We start from the raw sequence: 12,798 nt of genomic DNA, 5'->3' as shown, positions 1-12,798 counted from the left end.
GTGGCAGCATCACGCGTACCATCACGGACAGTGGGCAAAGAGCAGAGGCAGATGGCACTGGGAAGCAAGGAAAGGTGTGGCTGGGCACCTCTTGGCAGGACCAGGGAGAGTCTGCAGGGAGGTCTACTCAGAACCATGTGCTCAGAGTCCCAGAGCCTAAAATCGGGCTCGGCCCCCGGAGCCCTCCTAGCCCAATCCCTCATTTTATAGATATTTAAACTGAGGCCCAGGGACAGGAAGGGACCTGCCCAAGGCCAGTCGGCATGCCACCAACAGAGCCAGGCCTCGAGGCCAGGTGTCCAGAGCCACAGTCTGGCATCTGCCCTGCCCACTGGAGCCCCAGCCCGTGATGCTGCCTCATTTTTCACTTGCCTGGAAATCGACGTGGGAGGTCATTCAGCAGGGCAGTGGGGCCTGCCTGCCCGGCGAAGGCATGCTCAACAGTAATTACCTGGGAGTGAGGACAGGTTTGGTTGCCATAAATCTCTGCAGAATTTTAAAAGGAGCTGGGAATATTGACATGAATTAAATCCAATAAAACATTCATTTAATTAAACTTTAAATGGTCCAAATATTTGCTGTTTGGTTAATATTTGTGGCTGACAGGAGCAGAGTTATGACGGTTCTGTCAGTATTCACACGTTCTGATTTTACACGCGTCTTACATGCAAATGACGGGGGCGCACACAGGACGGATGCGAACGGGCTCTCCCAGGGGTGGTGGCTGAAGGAGCAGACTTCCCATTCAGGTGTTTTGTTTGTTTTTAGCCTTGTGTTATAGGCTCCTCCAGATAGTTTTCTAAAACTTTTTTAAATATATGATTTGGGGTCCGCAAACAAGGGTGCCTGCTCCTAGCCTGGTAATTAGGACCCCCGAGACCCCAGCCAGCTGTGACTGCCTCACCTCCCTCACCCCCACCTGAACTCCCTTTCCATCTATGCAGACCCCCCATCTTTTAAGGCAGAGATTCTTGGGCCTCAGGATACCACAGAAGCCCTGGGGTGCTTGTTAAAGCCCAGAGTCTATGCTGCAGGAGATGTGATGTGGATGATGGGGAAACCACACCTCAAGGAGCAGGCTCTGGGGCCCAGTGGGTGCTGCCTCCTCCAAGGCCCCCTCACCCCGCCTGCCCTGTTGGTCTTTTCCTCATAGTTAAACTGGAGCTCAGACGTGCAGAGAAAACTGTAGTTTCCTTTTGTGACATGCCTTTTCTTTTTTTCCTAATTACATTTATATACCTTACAAAGTGATCCCCCCAATAAGTCTAGTACCCATCTGACACCGTATATAGTTATTACAATATTAATGACCATATTCCCTGTGCTGTACTTTACATCCCTGTGACTGTTTTTATAACTGGCAGTGGGTACTTCTCAATCCATTCACCTTTTTCGCCCCATTGGCAACCATCAATTTGTTCTCTGTATCTCTGAGTTTCTGTTTTGGTTGTTCGTTTATTTTGTTTTTTAGATTCCACATATTAGTGAAATCATATGGTATTTGTCCTCCTCTGCCTATTTCACTTAGCATAATACCCTCTGGGTCTATCTATGTTGTCACAAATGGTAAGATTTCATTCTTTTTTATGGCTGAGTAATATTCCATTGTATATATGTACCACCTCTTCTTTATCCATTTTTCTAGCCATAGACACTTAGGTTTCTTCCCTCTTTTGACGATTGTCAATACTGCTGCAGTGAACATAGGGATGCATATGTCTTTTTTAATTAGTGCTTGGATTTCTTCAGGTAAATACCCAGAATTGGGATTACTGGGTCATATAGTAGTTCTATTTTGATTTTTTTAGCAACTTCCAAACTGTGTTCCATAGTGACTATACCAATTTTCAATGCCACCAACAGTGCACAAGGGTTCCCTTTTCTCTGCATCCTCACCAACACTTGTTTGTTAGTTTATTGATGAGAGCCATTCTGACAGGTGTGAGGTGATATCTCATTGTGGTTTTAATTTGCATTTCTCTGATGATTAGTGACATTGAGCATCTTTTCATACGTCTATTGGCCATCTGTATGTCCTCTTTGGATAAATGTCTATTCAGGTTCTCTGCCCATTTTTTAATTTGATTGTTTTTTTGGTATTGAGTTTTAGGAGTTCCTTATAAATTTTGGATATTAACCTCTTATTATATGTATCATTGGTGAATATCTCTCCCCGTTCAGTTGGTTGTCTTTCCATTTTATTGATGGTTCACTTTGCTATGAAAATATTCTTGAGTTTGAAAAAGTCTCATTTGTTTATTTTTCTTTTGTTTCCCTTGCCTAAGGAGATACATCTAAAAAAAAAATCACTAAGAACAATGTCAAAGAGTTTACTGTGTATGTTTTCCTCTAAGAGTTTTATGATTTGGAGTCTTACATTTAAGTCTTTAATCTATTTTGAGATTATTCTTGTATAGGGTGTGAGAATGTGGTCTCATTTCATTTTTCTGCATTATCTTAACAGTTTTCCCAGCACCATTTATTGAAGAGACCGTCTTTACCCGATTATGTATTCTTGCCTCCTTTGTCATAGATTAATTGACTATGTAAGCGGTAACCTGATGTCTTCACAAGCCCCACCCACCAGCCATTGGGAGAAAAAATATACCTAAATGTTTAATCCATTATAAAGTTTAGTCCAAGCTGATCATTTTATCAGTCTGTGTAAGTAATGCTCTAAGAAAAATGCTTCATGTCTCCAGTTCCCACCCCACATCCCCAGCTGCTCCTCTAGCTGGCTTCTGAGTATGGAGAAAAGCACCCTGGCATCCTCTGCCACCTCTGTTTCCTGCTGCCAGGACACCCCACCTGTCAACCCTCCCCAGCTGCCCTGTCGGAGGTCAGCCCTGGCTATGCTCTTGGTCTGGGTTCTCACAGCCTGGTGGAGTTCGGGGTCTGAGGTTCCCCAAAGTTTGGCTTCCTGCAGCTCCCACTAGCACTATGCACCCTTTGTGCTCTGGAGGCCATTGCCTTTGGGTCCAGGTCTGGCTATCCAATGCAGCCTTCAGGTACAGAGGCACAGAGCACCTCACAGTCCAACCAGTGCATGGCCAAGGACCTCTGGCCCCTCCGCACCACTCAGGAGCTGAGGGGGCTCTGGCAGATAAGCGAAAGCCCTGGCTCTCTGCCACACCATGTGGTAACCCCACATCAGGAGGGGAGCAGGCTGGTTGGGGAGGGTTCAGCCTCCTCTTAGAGCACGCCCCTTGCTGCCCTTCACCTACGCACCAACAGGCATACTCTTTGCCCTTCCTACTGTCTCCTTTCAGATTCCCACAATGCCCTGGGACGAGGAGGGGGCATTTTATACCCCTTCTTCATGGCTTGTCAGATGAGGAAGAAGTACCTCGTCTACACTTGAGAAGTACTCGGGGTTCCGAGTCCCAAGGGCCTGCACAGCACAGTGAGAGCTAAACAATTCTAGCAAATTCTTCTTCTCCGTCCCTCTCTCTATCCCTCTAAATCTCCAAAGCCAGGGGCTTGCTACGGAACGCTAGTGCCTCCTCTGCCTTCTCAGCCCTGAGCAGTAAGCCTCATGACTCAGAGGTGGGAGGGCAGCAAACAGAAGTGATTGAAGAGGGAACTTGAAATGCATCACTTGGTGTTTAAAATATTAGGCCAGTCGCATCTGCATCCATCACACGGTACTTATCTTTCCTTGTACAGCTCTTTCACTGGGAACCACAGTTGTCCTGTGTGTGATTGTCCCCTCGCTACTAGCCCGTTGACTTCTTTCTTTATTTCCATTTTCTCCATTTGTCATCCATCCATCCAACAAGCACTAAGCACCCAGTGTATGCCTTGTTCATCTTTGTAGGCCCAGAGCTGAGCCACTGAATGAGTGTAAAGGGGGGAGGGGCTTTGTTCCTCAGGACCCCACCGGGCTGAACCTGCTTTCACTTCACCTGCATCTCATCTGTGGCTGTGTTCGCTACCCTTTCCCCTCTCCTCCTCCCCCCACTCACACTAGCAGGAAGGCGTGAACACAGATGTGTTCCCACTGAGTCACAGAGTTCAGATCCCAACTCTCTGCCTTGCTCCACACCTGTCAGGCCCCCCGCCCTCTCCAGGCCCTGATAGAGTGTCAGAGTGAATAGGATTCCTGGCATTTTTTCTGGCATCCCAGAATAAGCACAGGCCTCCAGAGCTCATGCTGCCTCTGGCTGCTGCCCCAAGTCCCCTGAACTATATAGATTTGGGGGAGGCAGTCTAGTCAGTGGACTGGTGACTCTCTCTCCAAGCCTGATCCCATTTTGGCATTTGAACATCTAAGTCGGATTAATTTTTTTCATAAGTCCCAAGAATTTCAGAAAGGCTGTGGTTGTAGGAAAACATTCTAGACCCTTCCTTCCCATTTGCCTGAAGAATGATCGGTCTTAATGCCAGTTATCAAGTGTGAAATGGCAAGGATTAATAATTGTGCAGCCTGAAGTACACTTCAAAAATTAAAGGCTACCGTGCATGGTCGCTGAGCAGAAATCCAAATCCAAGTTCAGAGAATCCTCAGACAGAAACAAATCTTCAAAGGTCAGCCAGTGCATTCCCCAGACTTCAGACAATGCAACCTTTGAATTGCCCCCAGATAAAGGAGAGAACTGTCATCCCAGCCAGCCAACCTTGACTGCAGTTTGCCAAACCCAGACTTCATGAGACCAGGAGCACAGGGCATTCAGGGTGCATCTGGTCCCTGGTCTCAGTGGGTTGGCCCACGGGCCCCTGGCAGCCCACATTCTTGGCATCACAGCCCAGGTGGTTCCCCTACACTAACTATGATTCCTGATCTGTTTTGACTCACAGAGCCATTTGAGCATTTACCGTAAGTCGTGGCCCCTCTCCCAGGAGACGTGTCCATCTGTACGTTTCGTCAGCATGTGGTGGACAATTGCCTTGAAGCTGCCTGGGCCCCTGCCCTGCAGGAAATCCCCGCAGCCAGTACCCTTCGAGTGGAAACTCCGCCCCCGGGCCTGCACCTGACGGCTTCTCCTTTTCCCTGCAGAGGTGGTTCAGCTCAGCCTTGCCCCCGAGGAGAGGGTCAGTGTGGCCACAGTGACTGTGGGGCTGAGCACAGTGCTGACGTGCGCTGTCCAGGGAGACCTGCGGCCACCCATCGTCTGGAAGCGCAATGGGCTCACCCTGAACTTCTTGGATTTGGAAGACATCAACGTAAGTCACCTGGCTCGGACTCTGGGGTAGTAAACCGTGCGAGGCTGCAGCAGGGCCCGAGGATTTTATTTGGACAGCCCACATTTGGTGCCGTTCTGCCTGTTGTCTGACACCAGAGGTACCGGAAAAGCCAAGACCCACGCAGAGATAGGATGGATGGCGGCTGGAAGGCTGCCGGCCGGCCCTAAAGAAGGTGGACGGGGGAGGAAGGGGGCAGGCCAGGAAGTCCCTGTACAGGCCATGTAAGAGGAGGGGGCTGTGTAGCAAGCCCATCGCCAGGAGGGAAGGACCGCAGGCCAACAGAGGACATGACAGGCAGGAGGCTCCCAGGCAGGGAGAGCATCTTGGTAGGGTCCCCAGAAGGAGATTCGGACCCTAAAGCTGGGCAGGATATAGACAGCTAGACACGGGGAGGGAGGGCTCCCTGTGCAGGCAGAGGTGAGCTGCTGGGCTGGGTTGGCTGGAGGGCAGGGCCCCATGAGAGAGGAAAGGAAATGAGGTCAGGCCGAAGGGGCCTGCCGGGGGCCTTATTGCAGAGTGAGGGAGTGGGGATGTGATGAATGAAGTGGAAAAGGAGAGCCCCTGAGCTCACACAGCCTAACTGACCAACAGGGGCACTGCTATACTTCGAGGGCCCGGGCAGCCTGGGCTGGGACCCCAGTGTCATCCAGACCACCTTTATGACTGTGAGCAATTTCTTAACAGCTGATCCCCAATGAATTAATCTATTAGAAGAGCAACATTTAAAAAAAAGAAAGAAAGAAAAGCAACATTAGCGGTACTTCCCTTCCACTGGACTTGAGCAATACAGGGATTAATTCAAGAAAATGTACTGGCCCTGGTTTGGCACAAGGGGTGAGGTAGCTTCCCAGAAGTTCACATGAGAAGACAGAGTGACGTCACCGATGTAGGGTGTTGGCAGGACAGCAGCTACAGTAACAGAAATACAAGTTTCAGGCAGCCCTGGTCTCCTTTGCTCAGGACAGGCCAGCTGGCCCAGAATGGGTTGCTTGGCCCAGAGAAGTAAGACCTGTAGGTGAGTTTCCACTAACAGCTGTAAGATGTTGAAGGAAGTGCTGGGGCAGAGGAAGCTGGCCTGGGCTGTGTGATCCCATGAGTTGGACTAGCACAAAGGGCCAGAGTGCACCCCAGAGAGACCAATTTGGGCTACTTATCTGGAACACCATTCCAGCCATCAGCCCTACCCGTCCGTCGATGGAGTGAGACATCACAGGAGGCAGTGAGCTCCCCATCCCGAGACATGCAAACTAAAGCAGGAGGGTAGTAAGCAATGCTGCTAGCCACAAGAGGGCTGCTAAAATCTATGACCTTGAAGAGCCCTTCCAACTCTGAGACTGCTTTGTGGGGAGAGGCCCAGCATGAAATTCTGCAGGAATCACCAAAGCTAGGACTCCGCTCCTCTCTGGGCCCCTTTGGCTGCATCCTGGGATTGTAGAGCTGTGCAGAGCTGGCAGGAGTGCCCTTCCCCAACCCTTGTCACATGGGGCAGGATTGTTTCCTTGCCTTTTGCTATAATGAGCATAACGTGCGTCCTATCCATCTCTGAATCTCAGTGCCAGCACAAGCCTGTGGATGCTTGATTGACAGATGCTGGGTGGGCAGAGTCTTCTGAGCCAGAGATGCCCAAGGCATGTCTGGGATCTTAGCAAGGGAAGCCACATCCTGTTGATAAAGTCTAGGATGTGTGTGTGCGCGCACGCTGGGGTGCACATTTGAGTGTTCAAAACTCTCAATGTAGAGATGTCAGCTTTTGATGGTGTTGGGCCAGTGGTGATTGATTCAGAGCTAGGACAGGTCCGCCTGTGTTTGTCTGAACATCCATGTGCATTGCTTGATGTTCTATTTAAAGACACCAGAAATAAAGGCGGAGGCAGAACTTCTAATGCACTTGCCATCAGTTAATTAAATTACTTTGAGTGTTTTTCCCCTCCCTCGAACATGCCTCCAGCACCAACTCAATTGCATTTTTACTTTTCACAGTGAGGTTAGCAATTTGGGTAATTGTGGGTGCAACTGGAGATTAATGGCCTCTCATTACCTCCCAGGAAGCACTTGCCGCTTGTGGTCAAGTCAGCAGCCCACAAACAGGCAAGGCCCTGTGCTTCTCAGAATCCCCTGCGTGAGGGTTCAGGGCAGCGCCAGCCCCACAGGGGTCCTCGCCTGATGCACGCAACCACACACACCACATGTACATATACATATATACCCACATACAATATACATACCACACACCTATATGACATATACACACATGCACATGCACTTGTGGCTCCCCCTGCCGCAAGGTGAAGAGGGGGTGGCAGCACAGGCTCTGGGGTCAAAGGTACCTGGGTTTAAGTCACAACTGTGCCACTTACTAGTTGAGTGACCTTGGAAAGGGCACTTCTCTAAGCCTCAGTTTTCTCCTCTGTGAAATAGGAATAAATAAGTTTCTACCTCAAAGGGTTATAGTGAGGATTAAATGAGAAGATACATGTGGCATTCTTAGCATAAAGTGTTCCTTGCTAACTATCGTCACTCTCATTACCCATTGTCATTATAATTACTGCTAGTACACTGCTGCCAAACAATACCTTGCATACTGAGTCCCCAACAAGCAGCCAGCAGCAGCCATGAGGCTCCCCCTCAGGCAGCTATGACTCTGCTGGGCTGTGATAGGGACGGGGCAACACTGTCCATGTCAGCCTTGATTCATGCAGGGAGACGGACGGTGACCAGCCGCCTCTGGTGGGTCCAAAGCAGCCCTGGGTGAACCGGATGACTCCTCCGTGGAGCAGTGGAGATGAGGTGTCTTCCCTGCAGGCGGCATTTTCAGACTGACCGTGTGATGCACCTAGCCCAGTGCCCGACACACAGCAGGTGTCTATAAGTGGCAGCCCTCCTCTGGGGACAGTGAGGACAGCAGCCCTGAGAAGAAACCAGCTGGAGAGGGGTAAAGCCAGGTCCTTGGGATTCAAGGGGCATTTTTGAAGCAAGATTGGTCAGGGAAGAACAGCCAGGGAGGGCAATGGAGGACCAGAGATTGATGGGCTCCCTAGGGAGACCCAGCGCCCACCGCTGCAGTCAGAGGCAAAATCCAATCCCCAGTGATATAATTAGCGACTGGCATAGAAACGTTGTGCAGACCAGGAAGCCGATCAGCCTGCAAAGCCCAAGGCGGGAAGACAGCGAGCACGGGGAGGTGTGGGCCTCCTTTCTTTGTCATTCGTATGAGACATCTTCACTGGCAACAAAATATTAATCACTTTTTCACCACTCTCTTAATGAGACGCTTTCATGGGCAACAAAATATTAATTTGTCTTGTCTTATCTGTTAAGAATTCTGTTAATGAATTCAGTCACAGGGCTATTACAGAATGCCATCCTAATGACACATGTAATTAAACTTTTCTGACTTGCAAACATCAAGGCGGCCTTGAGCATCAGCATAATATTTGATCAGAAAGTAAACGTACCCTCCAGCTCGGAGCCAAGTGAGAGGAGCCCCACGGGTTCCCCAGTGAGTAGTGTCACTTTCGGAAGCATTCTGTGAGTCACCCTGATTGTGCCTGGCCATCCAGATGGCACACATGGGGAGTCACCCTCTGGATTCGCATACTAAGTGCCAACGACTCTCAGGGCCTGTGCCAAAGCGTAGAGCAAAGACTCTCTCAGCCTCCAGGGGGCTGAGGAATCCGCAAGGGCAGAATTACAGCAGGTATGGCAGGTTCCATATGAGAAGCGGGGAGCCAGTTCTGGGGGCCGGAAGAAGAAGAGGCTCTGATTGGTGCTCACATGACAGGGATAAGCAAAGGAGAGGAGTTCAGAGTGACAGGTTGGGACCAGAACATGACAGGCCTTGAGTGTTAACATAAAGGATCTCGGGTATTCCCTGTGGGCGGAGGGAACCATAGGTTTTCATTGAGGAGTGACATGATCAGATGTGTTTTCTACAGAAGTCCTGAGCCCCTTCCCGCCCAAGATTAAACATGTACCCAAGGACGACCCCAAATAAGTGAGACCCAGAAACTAAGGGAGCCTTACTGGTGCTCGGGGGTTGAGGGAGGACCTTGATCCTCAATAACTTCGCTAATGGTGCATTCTGAGTGGGCCAGTGCCCCAGGCTGCCCGAAGCTCCTGCCTGGGATTCCCTTCTCATGGCTGTGTCTCAGATCCCAACCCCTTTGCTTCCTCGGGCTGCCGGGGAGTTCAGCAAGAGCCTGGAGTGCCTTCAGAGGATGCCTGAGGCCCCTCCCCACCCCGTTTACATGAGGAATCCCTTCCTCCCCACAGCTGGGAACCCCCCTCCCCCAGCAGAGAGCAGAAGTAGGGACCAAGAATGCAAAGCCCCAGAGACAGGGACTCCCCAGCGGAAGGAGCAGCCCCGGGAATTCATGCCAGCCTCTGGCCGTGGGTCTCTGGATTATGACACCGCCTTCTGTTTGGTCAGAAGTCAATAGTTTCTATAACCACGCCTTCCCCAGAGCTAACAAAGGGCCTCCTGCAATTTGTTTCCTTCCTGGCCAGCTGCTTTCTTTACTGAAGCACTTCTGGGTCTGGGTGGCTTCAGACCTGGGCCTGCAGACCCCTCCTCAGGCCTCCAGGACCCACAGCCCACTGCCCCTAGCTCAGAAGCTAAGAGGGGGCATCACGATGGCAGCCCTGAGCTCTGCCTGTCCTAGCCTTGGGCCAGGGCCTGAGCTCAAGGATGCTGTCCGGGAGTGTGCCTGCACTGGTGTATGACAAAGGATGAGCCCTCACACCCCTGGCCCTCCCACCGCAAGCCCATGGTCAGCTGCCCTGGCCTGTGGCCCTGCCCTGCTTAGACAACACGATGCCACATGGGGAGGTCACTCACTCCTAGAACCCCCACAACCAGAGCTCATGGAAGAAGCTTATCCTGAGGAAGAATTCTGCCTTAGGAGGCAACGAGATGCCTGTCAATGCAGGACCCAAGCAGAAAGGAGAACAAACAGTTTAGCTCTGAAAGACTCTCCTTGCCCTGAGGCCATACACCCTGTGATAAAGAGGGCACTTGGGAGGCAGGGACCCTTCAGACATAGGAGTCCAGCACAGAAGCCAAGAATGCCCTGATCCCACCTGGGCACCTCACTTTTTCACTTTTTCACCTGGACCACAGAGCCCTGAACTCCCCCAATGAGCTGCCCCGTCTCCAGAAGGCTCAGAGCCAAACTCTGGGGACCAGGACAGGGCCCATCTCAGAGGCAGATCCATGGGCTCCTCCCCTACCTTGGCCGCCATCCTAGGTGTTCTGGGGGTTGAAAGGGGAAGCTGCCTCATTTTCTCCAGAAACTGAACATGCAAACTCATTCCAGGCCTTGGCGGTCCATCCAGACCACACAGCAGCCACTCAGGGTGAAGCGATTGTCCCCAAACCCAGTTGCAGGCACATCCTGCCTCAACAGTGTTACCTGCTCTCCCCTCATAACTGTCTTCCTCACTGTCCCTTATGATCCTCAGGGACAGGGGACACCCCCAAAGTCACAGAAAAGAGCTGACCTGCCGAACCTTTGCTAGTATTAACGCTGCTGTTTCTATCATTAGCGTAGGCAGCTCCCATGTCCGGGGCACCAGGTTCCATGCTGGTCCGTTCATAAACATCATCTCACTTAATCCTCACCTCAACTCCATGAGACAGACGGGGTTATGTAACTCAGAAGGTCCAGGAACTTGCCAGGTCCTGCAGCCAGCCTGCATACCCCAGTTCCCAAGCTCTTGGGTCATGACCTCCAGCACCTAGCATTGCCAAGGCCTCGCTCTGGGGCCAGTGGGGCCTGCCTCCTGATCCAACAGTAACCACTGCAGTGCCCGGGCCCCCATGGGATATGTCCACTGTGGACGCCAGCCCAAATGTCTGGCCCTCTGGTTCTCAGCAGCTGCTGGCCTCCGCCCCAGCAAGGGGGACGGGGAGCAGAAGGCTCTGAGACCAAAACGTAGGATCGTTTGGCTGGAATATTCTCAGGGAGAGGAATTATCTTCTTTAAAAAAAAAAAAAAGGAGGAGACCTACAACAATCCCAGTATATTTCAAATGACTTGAAAGAGTCTTTTTTGTTTTTTTTCTTTCACCAAATCTCACTATTTGGGGCTTTCAAATGCTGACAGGCAGAATACAGTGATAAAAGCAGAAAAACAAAACCCATTAGAAAAAAGTATTTGTGGCAGTGTTTGAAGGATGTGTTAAAAGGTTCACTTTTTCCCATGCCTAAATGGTATAAAACTAGAAACAAAAAACGCTAATGAAGCATATGCTCTCAGCCAGCTCGTCTTTGGAAGTAAGTTATTAAAAAAGACCAAGAGAGAATGATTTAGGACCTCATGACTCATTTAATTTTTATTGTCTTTATATGAACCAGTCATGAATCCATTGTAAAGAGATGAGAGGCGTTTGATTAGCATGGAGTGCTGTTTGCAACACGATACACAGTGGTTGTAGGCTCTGCATTAAAATAATCTCATCAGACGCTTGGGTACATTTTGTTTTAAAATCTTGGAAAACGCTGTACTTGAAGCATTCAAGTGCTTTGGCCAGTTCTCTCCGGCTGGTGTCAGAAACCCTGGTTGTAGAGGAACATTTCTTTCTTTAGAACTTTGGATACGTTCACACCACTAGGAGTGCTGTCAAGAACTCTCCAAGGCACAGGGACAGGCCCATGGTACTCCAGCCTGTATGACTCATGGGGGACTCTGCCCCTCCAAATACCTCTACTGACTTTTGTTTTCTCAGCAGCCTCCTCAGAGTCACCTCTTTTCCCTCTGCTACTGGCTTCAAGGCTTCCCTTGTGTACAGTGACCACTTCTAGCCTCATCTCAAAGCACAGGGTCCCTCAGGAAGATTGTGATCCACTTCTAGACCCTAAATGCAGAGCCCCGAGCCATGCCAAGCACCTGCCAGCCCCATACCGGGGAGCCCGCATTTAACCTGTGTTAGGGCTTTATCTACTGTAAACGGTGTTGCAGTTAATGACCATATACATACTTCTTGGCATATTTGCATACATAGGTCTGTAAGATAAGTTCTTAGAAGTGGAATAACTTCATCCCAGGGCGGGCACATTTTTGGTTTTGATGGATGTTGCCAAATCTCCCTCTAAAAAGCTTGCGCCTGGTTATACTCTCTCCAACAGTGTATAAGAGTTTAAAACTAATTGCAATCCTTCTTGGTCCCTGAAATGAGCCATGGAAGGAAATTTAATTAAATTCTCCCTGGAGTGTTTCAAGGACAGCAAGAATGGCAGTCAGATGTCTTGCTCTGAGTGTGGTCCAGGTTAGAGAAGCTGGTGCCCTCTGGAAAGCCCTCTCAGCCTGGCGATTCATGATTCAGGCATCCCTGGGGGAGAGTTGCAGATTTCCCAGATGCAGGCAGCAGGCTCGAGGTGGTCTGGAACCTATCTACTGCTGCAGCACAGTCTAGCACCTGAGTCCCTTCCCACCTCCGGTGGCTGTGCTGAGCTGATGGCTAAAGAGCCAAACTTCTGCACAGAGTTCAGACCTGCAGCTCACCAGAGGGCCCCATGAGCTGCCACTCACCCTGCGACACTCTGGAGAGCTGTCCAGTCAAGAGGTGTCTGCCCTCTGGCCTCTGAGGATGGATAAGCTGAGGGCTCAGAACAGG

General features: G+C 50.4%; 1 protein-coding gene across 2 annotated transcripts in view; it reads left to right on the top strand.

Moving 5' to 3' along the window:
* FSTL4 (follistatin like 4) overlaps positions 1-12,798 on the top strand; it is a 347,748-nt gene that overhangs the window by 283,558 nt on the left and 51,392 nt on the right. For both annotated transcript variants that reach the window (XM_039836026.1, XM_039836025.1), the window contains exon 7: positions 4,997-5,163. In XM_039836026.1, the coding sequence (XP_039691960.1) occupies positions 4,997-5,163 (167 nt within the window). The remainder of the gene's footprint in view (positions 1-4,996; positions 5,164-12,798) is intronic.

Source organism: Pteropus medius, unplaced genomic scaffold (genome assembly GCF_902729225.1).
Source record: "Pteropus medius unplaced genomic scaffold, Ma_sr-lr_union100, whole genome shotgun sequence".
NCBI classification, from domain to species: Eukaryota; Metazoa; Chordata; class Mammalia; order Chiroptera; family Pteropodidae; genus Pteropus; species Pteropus medius.
Note: the sequence above shows the minus strand (reverse complement) of the source record. Positions and strands in the feature narration are given on the sequence as shown.